The sequence below is a fragment of the Arachis ipaensis genome, chromosome B08, assembly GCF_000816755.2.
Source record: "Arachis ipaensis cultivar K30076 chromosome B08, Araip1.1, whole genome shotgun sequence".
Classification (NCBI taxonomy): Eukaryota; Viridiplantae; Streptophyta; class Magnoliopsida; order Fabales; family Fabaceae; genus Arachis; species Arachis ipaensis.
Window position 1 is genome coordinate 15,232,768 of NC_029792.2, and position 11,496 is coordinate 15,244,263.

Below are 11,496 nucleotides of genomic sequence, written 5' to 3' on the forward strand. Positions count from 1 at the left end.
TTCTTAGGTAGTTTTTTGGATGGTCGAGTTTGCCCCGATCATAACAATGACTCTCTACAATGTACAAGTCAAATTAGCCAGCCTCGTGATGCATGTATAATGGGTCAAGTTGCGGGCCCCACGAATACCTACATAGCTTCGTCTTGTGCGTTGTGCTTTTTTGTTAAAGCAGCTATGACACGATAGCATGATGGACAACACAATGGTTGTAATGTAGCATGCATTGGTTTGTGATGCCTGTGGAAAGACTATTTCGTCCCTGGCTATTGTGGTTTCCTGCCACAAATATGAAGATGGTCATGGTCATACTAATTTGATGCGAATGAAGTTGACGAAAATGTAAGGGGTAGTTCCGTCAAAGGTCAATTCATGTGATGACTATGTGAGGATGGGGTTAGGTAGCAGGAGTCGTTCACGAAGATCACAACACTTCCACGAGGCATTGCAGAAAAATGAAAAAAAACTTGGGCCTGTTAACCTCCTCCACGAAAATGGTATCCATGTTGGTGACTGGCAGTGTGCGGGTGTGACGCTATTATTCCTTCGCCACTGTTTCTCGGCACGCCAGAATCTTGCCACCGAAGAGGACAACACAGGGCAGACTCGGTTCGTTGGGGTCCGTGAATGGAACCCTAAGTGGCGGACACGTTCCTTACCCGTCTGCAGAAACCACGTGAAAGATTTGCTCTTCGCTCAAAGCCATGTGAGTTGATTCCTTCCTAGTATAGCTGTGATCTGTTTCTTTTGAACCGTTACTATTTCAATAGTGTCAGCGCACTCGGGTCCGTTACCCATGTCTTTCCCTTCACAAGCTCTGCCTAGTAAGTATCTTGCCGGGGTTGGAAACATGGTCTTTTCAAAAGACCTTACTGTCCCCGTTGTCGTATTAGGGTTCCGTGAGCATGTGTAGAACCAAGTTGGCCCTATGAGTGTCATCATTGGTGCAGGCCCATGCATGCCTGGCCCAACAAAACAAGCATGTTTAGAAAGTAACCAATCTGATGGGCTGTGATAGCGAGAGAATGTGTGGGCCAGTGGGTTGTAGTTGACACAAGCATGTACCCCTTATACTCCTGGGCCTGTCAACATGATCGCCGTGCTCGAAAAGCTGAAAGGAGAAGGGGGTGCAGGGTAGCCACCGTCGATGGAGGTATTTGTATGGCTTGGGCGTATAACCCGTGGTGCTATGCTAACCGTTGAAATTCCTGGGTATTTCAGGCGCTCCCGTCGTTTGTCCTTCGGCGAAAAGTCGTTTGAGAACGTTCGGGAGAGACCGCTTCCTGTACCAGTACCGGGGGCTGGATCGAGTTCCAAATGTTCATCGTCGTGTGCGAGGAAGAGGTCGTGTCTTAAAATTAGCAGGTAATTAAATATATGGAGTTAATTATTTAAGGGTCAAAGTATACATTGCATGGAATGTACCTGGGATAGTATGCTAAAGTTTTATTCTCAATTGAATTTTACAGGGACTTTGTAGGCGGAGATGATGATAAAGTTGCATCATATGGAAGTTCCCGATCCTCCCGTGCTCCAAAAAACCAGGTACCTCTTACTTGGGTCCTTTGCCTTTTGCATCCAAAATGTGGGTTATTTGGAAGTGCAAGATTGTGTGATGTGGTACGTGTTGCTGCAGGACGGCGAAACCATCGCGATAAGTACGGTGACAAGTGTCTTCGAGATGCAAACAGAGGTGAGGAAACTTTCAGCCATGTTATCCCGGCATGATGCACTTGTACAAGAAGTGAGAGATGCAATCAAGCTACTGAGAAGAGACAATTCTGCTATGTCCCTGAACCTGGTTCCCTTTGGGCACTGCGCCACTTGCACATGCTGCAAGGGGGAAGCCACTGCGACGTCGAAGAAGAGGACCATCGACAGCCAACTACGTACTCCAGGACAAGGCAAGGGTTTCTCATCCCGTCCTACCATGGACACGATATTCACGGTTGATCATATGCCGTTCAAAAGTTTGCGGAAGAAGAAACCCGCAAGAAAGAACCTTTGGCCCCACAAAAAGTCACCCGCAAGTCCCTCGCCGGAAGTGGTTTGGTCTTCTGGGATAAGGGGGTTTATTTATAGCATGCATATAAATTATTCTATGAAACGTTTGTTCAAGATAGCCTAATAATTCAGTTCATTCTTGTAGGTCGATTTGACTTCCGAGAAAGTGTGTGATAGCCCAACCAGGAGGAATCCCCTTAAAGAAGGCACTGGATGCATGCGTCGCCCCACTAGGGTTCAGACCAATTACTATCCCGCTGAGAACGACGATGTGCTCGATGTTTGCCAAGGGACGGCGATGAAACTCGACCACATTCCCCGGGTGCGTCCTTCAATCTATTTTTAAACTAACAAAAACCAACTCTAACCTAGTATGCGATATCAGAGTTGCTAGTAGTACTTTGTTTGTGACACTTTCCATGGATTTGGCAGACCATGAACTTGGCATTCTAGCCACAGCATGACATGAATCTTTCTCCAGTTGAGCTGGCCGTGGCGGCTTACGTCTTCTGCAGGGATCTCCCCCCAGGTTAGTAACATGAGGCGGGCTTGCAATAAGGGCTCTGTGGTCAGAATGTCTTTTGATATTCGATTTTTGTGACATGACTGCATGCTTTCCTGACAGCGAGCTACTAGTTGATGTCAGCGACTGCATCACTAACAAGGCAGCCCTGATGACGCTTGTTCCGAGAGCGGACGTTGTGGACGATGTAGGTGCCTCTAGAGAACCTGATAGTATAACGTGGTCTTAACGGCATGCCTTTATGCGCGAACTGATGATGACACACTGACCCTATTCTTCATTGATCACTTCTTTCGCTGCAGGTTCTAAATGTGGTCGTCCGTATGCTCACAAGGAATTCAAAACAAACTCAATGGTTCCTCCCCACAAGCATCATGGTATGTCATGGTCTTACTTTCAAATTTGTTGAGCGGTAGTTAATTTGTTGAGAACATAAAGGTAAAGTTTCCCTTCTTGAATTAAACCAGCAAGCCGCGCTCGAAGGCCGTATGCTTACCTCAGGCACTACCACCTCGCTTCGTAACAACTACATGCGGTGCAAGGTGGACAGGGTCACCAGGGTATGTTAGTTACGTGACCCAATTACTTTCGAGTTAATTCTTTCACGTCAGGCCTGAATTCTGATGTGTTGTTCAATTTATGTCTAGATACATCAACCGATGTGGTGTGATGGTCACTGGTATCTCATGATAATTGACGTTCCCCGCATGAAACTCATTTACTTGGACTCGCTTCGAGATCCTGCCCAAGCAGAAGCAAGGAATATCACAATGATGCGCGTGGTGAGTATCCCAGTTTAATTCCCGACTTTCGGATCGCATTAGAATTTTTAATTGGTGTTGACGCTGGGTTCTTGATCGTTGTAATAATCTTCCTGTTTAAGTAGGCATTGTACCTTGGAGGGCTAACCCTGGGACAGTCTTGGCTCTCCGGCAACTGCTCCGTTCGACCCAGGTTTTCAATGTTTGATTTCGAAGATCCTGAACTGCCCCAACAGGATCGAAAATTGTGAGCAACGAATATCCTCAATCCACATGCCTCGCACATGCATCGTTGACTCAAGAAAATAAAAAGTGTCTCCAGTCATGGTAAAAGTGGCATCTTCTATGGAATACATACTCACTTGTGTTTTTTGTGATTATGCAACAGAATGGATTGTGGCACAGTGGATGATTAGGGACCATCTGTGGGAGGATTATAGTGTCCAGGTATTTTTCTCTGTGACTAGTTCATCCCATGATAGGCTTGTGTATGGCTAACCACCTAGTTTAAGTCGGGTTCGGTTTTCTTGTGTTATAGAACGTCAGCACCGCAACGCGTATGCGCTTGGCAGTAGATCTGGTGATGAAGTCGCACAACGAAATGGCTGGCGACATTGTTCACAAAGCGGTTGCTCACTGGCAGGTGGAGGCCAAGTAGCCATCGCAGCAACAAAAAGTTCCGATCCTAGGACGTGTTCGTACCCTTTCTTATTACACCAACAACCGTGTGGCCATTTTGGAACAACCTGGAGCGCCACCTTAGGTTTATATTTTGGTTGCATTAAGCACTTTTGGAGGTCATACTACCAATTTTTTGTTAAAAACTCTTCACCTGGCAAAGGAAAGCTTCTTCCACTTCGGAATTCTCTAGCGTGGAAGACTTATAGCACCATTCTTATGAAGACATTATGCAACTCTAACCACAAGATACATTTTGTAACAATCACAATGTTCGTAAATTACGTATTGTTATAAACCAAACGATGGTCTAGAAATTAAAATCAGTGTTCAGATCTATTGTATTAGTGTATACTATACGTACTTACTGAGAAATCATATTAATAGACTTTATGCAGTTAGGAAAAGAAAAATTGGCTACGTTTAAAAATTCTGTTCAGAAAAATGTATAATTAAGTAAACAATGAATGAGTTAAGAACTGAAAATAAATTAAATTAAACACAACTATATCAATGGGTGAAAGCTTTATACATATATTTTAATTTGAACATAAGTTGATAACGAGGAGGTTAGGCCGGGGGTTGTGACTACCTTTGCTTTTCCTCAGGAAGGGGATTCGAATCCTTGCTGTTTCATTTTGTGACTCGGGTATAATGGCCCACCAAAACAAAAAAACGTTATTGTTGGCCCACAAATAAAAAGTTATTGTTGCAAAAAAAAAACGTAATTGTTGGCCCACAAAAAAAATAGGTTATTGTTGCCACAAGAAAAAAAGATTATTGTTGGCCCAAAAAAAAATCGTTATTGTTGCCACAAAAAAAACATTACTGTTGGCCCACAAAAAAAAGTTACTGTTGCTAGAAAAAAAATTTATTATTGGCCCACAAAAAAAAAACCTTATTGTTGCCCCAAAAAAAACGTTATTGTTGGCCCATCAGATACAATTGGCCTCTTTGCAACAGTACTCAATAACTCGATCTGGCAATTGGCAACCCCAAATATTACAACCAAAGTATTTCAACACAAAGAAGACATCAATGCAACGTACACCTAAGGTATTCCAAATTTCAACACCAAGAAGTTCAAGTTCAAATCCTACATTAACTCAAACAAAGCAACCAGCATCCAGTTATTCTACTAAAAATGCGTATTCTCCATCTTTATGAAGGAAGCAAATAACTTCAAGTGGTCCTGCATCTGTCCTTCAGCTTGAGAATCTGTATCTACGAAGCAAATTACTTCAACTAGCCCTGCACCTGTCCATGAGCTTGGTACTAAGTTATCATGATCCGACTCCTCATAGTACAGTGGAGAAATCTTTAATTATGCAGAAAATGGGAGATAAGGACATAGTGAAATGAGCATTTAAGACGTTCCAGAACAATTACAACCAACCAAATTATCTCATGTGAGCACAGATCCTTGATGAAGAGACTGGTGTGGAAACTGACTGCTACCCAAATTATTATGGACACAAAATTAAAAAAAACCAACTAAAACCTCTAATGCCGTGTGTTCGCTGGCAGCACTAAGAGAGTGACCACCAACACACTATGGAATAGTAGTTACAAGAAATCAGAAAAACAGATCCCACACTATTGAAATTTGAGGCGACCACTGAGCAACACAGACTTTACCCCAAAAATACAAAATTTGGCAAAACAGAAATTATTCGTTACCTGTTATCCGCCGCTTAAAATCAAGTTCCACGCGTGGGAGCTCCACCCGGCATTTTGCTGGAGGAGCAAGGACCAATCACATTCTGTTCGACACCAACAGGCACATGGTTTAGTCGACAGGTCAGAATTGCTAAAACAGAGAAATAGAAACATCGTAGTACATCTCAGGAGAACCCGCGTACCTGGAGCAGCCACCATTCAAAAAAGTCCTCATTCGTTGCCCTTGTTGGAGTCGCCATACTGCAGTGGCCTTCGTGCGGCGGCGGTTCGCTTTGGTGTCCAGAGCAAGGTTGGGATGCATAGAATTGGTGGATGTGTTGGCCCCCAAGGAAGAAGGTCCCCCCACTTCCCCCGCCACAGAACGGAGGATGCCAAGATCGACTACCTCTCCGATTCACCATGGAGGATGTATTCACCGCTGAGCTAGACACGTTATTGAGACCACCTTCGCCATGAGTCGAGGTTTGATCCTGCAAGCATGTTGGCATGTTTAAGATTTTGTTCAAAATACAATCCACTAGGCAAAAAATTGATACCAGTAATTAACTTCAGCAAGTAGGAAACCGCACAGCCTCTCGTGTTCACTTAAAACAACTTAACCCTTCTAATTTAATTTCGTTACTTGTCTCAACCTATACAACAATTCCAATGATGACACAGTTTAACAAGCACAATCCACTAATACTGATACGCCTGGCCTATTATTATTCTATTGGGCAAATGCAATGTTCAAACAACTCCTACCCATGAATAACATCACAAATGGTATTGTAACCCAGGGAATAACATGCAACCTGTCACTGTAACACAAGACTAAGCATTACGGCATACCCTGTTTGGACGAAACTAATCACATAAATGCAACCTTTGCCAAGATTACCTCATACGCATAACCGCGCTCTGTCGGAAGCGACGCTGGCGATGCTAAAGGGCCGTGATGCGAACCTTTGCCAAACGTTGACGAGACCCCGTTACCTACCCCGGACACACCTCGTGCACAGTCCCCACTGCATGTCCTCTTTGTATGCCTTGGAATGCCACATTTGGTGTAACAATGTCTCTTCCCTCGGAAATCCGTTTGTCTGCTTGGGTCGAACTCCTTCGTCCTCTTAGGGGCCCCTTTTGTTCTTGAGACCACCGGGTCCTTCATCGGGCTCCATGCCGACATACGTGGCTGACTGCCTGCCCTCTCATAAATTTTGTGACGTAGCTTTTCTATTACACTCACGATGCTCTCCCTAGCGAATTCAAAGTCTTCGCCCTCCTCCGAACCAAGTCTTGCGACCAAGCTTGTGGCCAAACAAAGTGCGGCATACCTAAGCATGCGACCCTCATGTCCAGGTCTCGTAGTCACCGGTGTCCGGCTGGAATCCTTTGCATCCTTGCACCATCTTCTCATTATAAGACTGTCCGGTATTTGATCCAAACCCTCGTATTTCATCACGCAGAAAATGTGACTACATGGAATACTCTCGCTATTCCACATCGAACAGTCGCACTGAATTTTCTTGTCATCGGGGTGGAACAAAACCTTGTGAATCCTACCAGGGGCACCCATCCTTGAAAACTTGTAGACAACCGTTGTGTTGATGCTATCTCTCCCACGAAACAACAAGGTCGCAACACCCTTGATTTGTTTCTTCACCTCTCTAAAAACTTCCCGCGTGTACAGTTTTGATGCAAAAAGCTCAATGGAGTCAAGCCCGGTTGTTAACACGGGGCTATAATACGTAGAATAGAACTGCGCCGTGACTTCGTTGTTTTGATAATCCTTTACAACGCAATCTAAGCTGTGCACCAGCTCCAAAATGCTATCAGTGGATTTCAGGAACCCCTTTATGTATGCATTAATTCCCTCACACCTGGAGGTTGTCCTGTATCCCGCACAGAACGTGCCCCAGAGATATGCTGTTGCCCAACTTTCTTTGAGCTCGTATGTGCTTTGAACCCAACTATTATTTTGAAGGCCAAGTGACTCCACTGCCTTCTTCCAATATTCCTCGAAGTCCTCCACCTCGAAGTTGGCATACATAGCCTTCTTAAAGACCTTCCGGAATTCGGTATCCTTAACCCTCTGAACACAGTTTTTCTCTAAGTGCCACCCGCACAGCCGGTGCCTAGCTGCCGGGAACACCTCCGCGATGGCTGCGCGCATCGCTTTGTCCCCATCCGTGACAACAACGCACAGCGTCTTCTCTCCCATTAGGTCTACAAGATTTAACAGCAGCCACCGGTAAGTATGAACTTCCTCATCCTCCAGTAGCGCAAATAAAAAAATGGTTGTTTGTTTGTGATGATTTGACCCGGAGAATACTACAAGCGGTTTCTTGTACTTATTAAACCGATACGTTGAATCAAAAGCCATAACATCTCCAAATAACTGATAGTCCGACATCATCTCACCGTCGACCCAGAAAAGGCTCCCCAGCCGATTATCTGTAGTTCGCGTGTAACGTGCCACAGTCGTCATGTCGGCATTCGTTGCCCTCCAAGTAACTGATCGTTGCTGCAGCATCACCATCATTGATTCGGGCCATCCTTTGCCCGTGTACGTAATTATACAAATCACGCTTTGTAAATCGCAGCATTCCATACCCTCCAGATTGACCAGCCATGTAAGCCATTATCTTCGAGGTTGGTATCCCAAACTTCTTCATGCTATCAACTTGCACTTTATCACCGTTACTCATCTTGCGATGGCTAGGCAAGAGGTGGGAAAACATGGCCGGAGCAAGCTTGTGGCTGTGCTCATCGAAGATGGTCCTGACCTTCCACACACTGCGTTGCACATCATAGTAAATCTTCAACTTCGCCTTGCAGTCGGTTCGACTCTCCAACCTCTCCTCCCTAACTCGCTCAGGACGGTCATAGTGCTTAGAATGTCTTGTGCCTTGTCGGTGGCAGAAAAAGTCTCTCCTGACCAAAACCCCGTCAACACGCCTCCACATCTCCCTTGCGGACCCCGAAACCCCTCGTCTTAGCAAACTCCTTGTACGCAAGGTAGGCATCCTCCTCCCCAACAAACTCTCTGCCTAGGAAATCCTCTGCCATAACCAGCCAAATTTTGCCACCATCCCCTGCATGACTAGCACCACCTGAGAAATTACCATGTTCATCTTCTCTGCGCCCTGTTGGGTCACCTTCCTGACCACCGCAGTCCTTACCACCTTCGTCCTCGTCACCTTCGTCGTCACTCGCATAATAATGGCCACAATATCCATCCGAGCTGTTCTCATCTGACTGTTCCACTTCGGCTCCAAACATCCCATTGAAATCCATCAGAGTTATCAGTTCACAGTTCTAGCCTGAAAACATGAAAGCGCTCAACAAGTTACGATCAATCACTCCGCCCATGAAAGTTCTTGTCAAATTATACTACAGATTTTAAAAGGCCAAACAACCATGCACACGCACCACTGTAACGGACAACACCCTAACGTCTTATGCACAAACAACTACATGAATGAAAATTATTTCAATCATGACAAGGAAATCTCATGCTGAGTTATAATCCTATTATATTCTCCATGACATATTACAAACACAACACATCAACCTGAAATACATACATAACCGTAGCATAACAGCCGTGTTATAGAGGAACTTTGCAATTGCACTCCTAATCACAACAGCAGCCAATGATTACTAACACCAATCCACAGGGGTTACATACTTTCTCAACTGGTAAATTTTAAAAACATTGCCAATCTTATACCTTGTCTCAAAGTTACAACACACGATATTCTGTTTCAACAGATACACAAGTCTTAATTTTTAAATGAGTGTATATTCTGAAAGTATTTAAGAAAATTCCATAATATTTATTGCCAACTTACGAATCAGTATGACAGAAAAATCCATTAGCTACAGGGAATTCCAGAATCTCTTCCGTCTAATAATAACAGTATACAAGTACAAACAGCTAAGCACATCTGAATCATGATGATGACACATTTAACAGCTTCCAACTATAACAGCTAAAGATTCCCTTACGGGCTACGAACAATGATGAGAACAGGGCGGCAATAGAAATAAAAGGAACACCTACAAACTTCAATTAGTGAAGAGGTATGATAGACATAAGATGACAGAATTGCATTGGCGTTGGAGATTTTTGCAGGACCCCTACCAGAGTAGTCATTCTCGTGTAGCAAGTACAATGTTCGGCTTACTCTGGAAAGGAGGAAACCATGATTTGATCCGAAGATGTTCCCCAATCCCCAATCACATGCCTAGAACAATAACCATGTCTAAACCCTATTGGACTATTAGTCCAGTAGACGAAAATCAGAGCCCTTGAACTATGTACGGTAATAAGGGCTAAAATAAATTACACTTAATCCTTTTCTATTTTCTGATCCTGAACGGTGAGCCAGAGTCATCAAACATCAAAACAGCACAACGCTAAAATTCCACTAATGTAAGAACCGATACTATAATTTTTTTTTCTTTTTACAAAAATTGATACTCCAGGGCGTAGAAATGTGTCCCTACCCGAACAGATTGTGAATCTAAATCACAAAATCCAAATTCCGAATTTCCTAAACGCCATTCTCGCCATGCGACCATGGCAGCGACTGTATCGTTAAGCTTCATTTAAAGTACAAAACCCACAGCAGTAAAACCACTCACAATAAACACAAATTTACAAATAAATTCAAATAAAGGAACGAAAATACTAGACACCTGACTTTGAACTATATCAGCGTCCAGCTAACGCGAGAACCGAATTCCGTGGGAAGATGATAATCCTCAGTGAAAATCTGAGATCTGACAGGAAAAATTAAACGAGAAACTGCGGATTCTGTGATGCGTTGTTTCAGCAGCAGCGTTTTGATTCCCTGGACCTTCCAGAGCCTTCTTTTCCGTCGAACGGCGCCCAGATCTCCACATCAGACGGCAAGTACGGCTCACTGCATCCTTCAGCGTGGGGAACCACGTTCAACACTGGAGACAACGACGGCAACACAACTTCAGACCTCCACTGCGACCCTAACACAGTGCCCAGACCTGCGCAACTGCCGCCGGCAACGACGACTCTTCGAATCAGGGAGACAGAGGCGACAGCCAGGTCTGCAACGGAGAAAGTGGGTGGGGCTTTGGTTAGGAAACTAGTGCTGCAGACTGTTTCCCTTTTCCCACACTAACTCATAATTTTTTTTCTTTTTTTGAAATTGACCCAAAAATATTTTCCTCCCAAAGCCCACAGCCACAATGACCCACCATCAATCCAGTCCTGTTTTCATATCCCTCTTTAATGAATGGTATCGGCTAGGCTCACCCCTTGTAAGCCTTCTAAGCCAACATCGACTCCCGCACCCTCAAAGTCTTTTCCGTTACAAACCGAACGGCACACGCGTCCTCCCTCCAGGCACAAAAAATAAATTCTCTGTACGCCTTCTCCAACTTTCATTTGTACACTAGACCGCCCCTTATTTCATTATATATAAAGTCTCAAAACAAAAATTAAAACCTATTAGAATAAATAAAAAATGCACCGACTCAAATTAATTAAACAGCTTAATAAAAATAAGTGGAATCTCTTATTTTAAAGATTTTAAACGACAAATACATATAATAATTAGTACTATAAATCCTTTACAAATTTATATTTCAAATTAAAATTTAACACATCTTTATGTTGAACATATTAATAGTTAGCATTTCTATTAAGGCAGACTGAATGACTACACTTTTCTATAACACAATGGACAACGTTGGTTTTTATTTTTAAAATAATTTTTGTAATCGAAACAAAATAGACGATAGTGTTTTTGCAGAATTGATAAATTAAATTTAGAATTGATAAGTAACTTATATTTTTTGTTTTAATAACAAAGACAAAATTAGTGA

The 11,496-nt window shown here is 43.5% G+C and overlaps 3 protein-coding genes across 4 annotated transcripts; 1 reads left to right on the forward strand and 2 right to left on the reverse strand.

Annotated features, from left to right (window-relative positions):
- On the forward strand, positions 2,589 to 3,910 carry LOC110265752. Of its 2 annotated transcripts, none has more exons than XM_021108973.1 (7): positions 2,589 to 2,711; positions 2,824 to 2,901; positions 2,992 to 3,084; positions 3,172 to 3,306; positions 3,411 to 3,532; positions 3,674 to 3,732; positions 3,824 to 3,910. In XM_021108973.1, exons 1-6 carry the CDS (start codon positions 2,604 to 2,606, stop codon positions 3,699 to 3,701), a joined length of 564 nt encoding a protein of 187 aa, XP_020964632.1. In that variant the 5' UTR covers positions 2,589 to 2,603; the 3' UTR covers positions 3,702 to 3,732; positions 3,824 to 3,910. The 2 variants fall into 2 exon arrangements, with proteins under 2 accessions (XP_020964632.1, XP_020964633.1); XM_021108974.1 differs by having other exon boundaries at positions 2,827 to 2,901.
- On the reverse strand, positions 5,102 to 8,038 carry LOC110265240 (protein FAR1-RELATED SEQUENCE 5-like). The gene is made up of 3 exons (XM_021108134.1): positions 6,524 to 8,038; positions 5,826 to 6,113; positions 5,102 to 5,281 (listed from the first exon to the last, which is right to left on the reverse strand). The coding sequence occupies exons 1-3, from the start codon at positions 8,036 to 8,038 to the stop codon at positions 5,102 to 5,104; spliced, it is 1,983 nt and encodes a 660-aa protein (XP_020963793.1).
- LOC110265241 (protein FAR1-RELATED SEQUENCE 5-like) lies at positions 8,076 to 8,922 on the reverse strand. Its single transcript, XM_021108135.1, has 2 exons — positions 8,582 to 8,922; positions 8,076 to 8,490 (listed from the first exon to the last, which is right to left on the reverse strand). The coding sequence occupies exons 1-2, from the start codon at positions 8,920 to 8,922 to the stop codon at positions 8,076 to 8,078; spliced, it is 756 nt and encodes a 251-aa protein (XP_020963794.1).

Bases quoted from the DNA above. Each gene is read 5' to 3' on its own strand.
- LOC110265241 (XM_021108135.1), bottom strand. From the start codon at position 8,922: ATGGATTTCAATGGGATGTTTGGAGCCGAAGTGGAACAGTCAGATGAG. The intron at 8,491-8,581 runs GTGTTGACGGGG...TGAGCGAGTTAG, and splicing joins CGCAAGGGAGATGTGGAGGC to GGAGGAGAGGTTGGAGAGTC.
- LOC110265752 (XM_021108973.1), top strand. From the start codon at position 2,604: ATGACTGCATGCTTTCCTGACAGCGAGCTACTAGTTGATGTCAGCGAC. The intron at 3,085-3,171 runs GTATGTTAGTTA...ATTTATGTCTAG, and splicing joins AGGTGGACAGGGTCACCAGG to ATACATCAACCGATGTGGTG. The intron at 3,533-3,673 runs GTGAGCAACGAA...ATTATGCAACAG, and splicing joins CCCCAACAGGATCGAAAATT to AATGGATTGTGGCACAGTGG.
- LOC110265240 (XM_021108134.1), bottom strand. From the start codon at position 8,038: ATGTCGGACTATCAGTTATTTGGAGATGTTATGGCTTTTGATTCAACG. The intron at 6,114-6,523 runs GTAATCTTGGCA...ACATGCTTGCAG, and splicing joins AGCGCGGTTATGCGTATGAG to GATCAAACCTCGACTCATGG. The intron at 5,282-5,825 runs GTACGCGGGTTC...GCATAATTAAAG, and splicing joins TTGAATGGTGGCTGCTCCAG to ATTTCTCCACTGTACTATGA.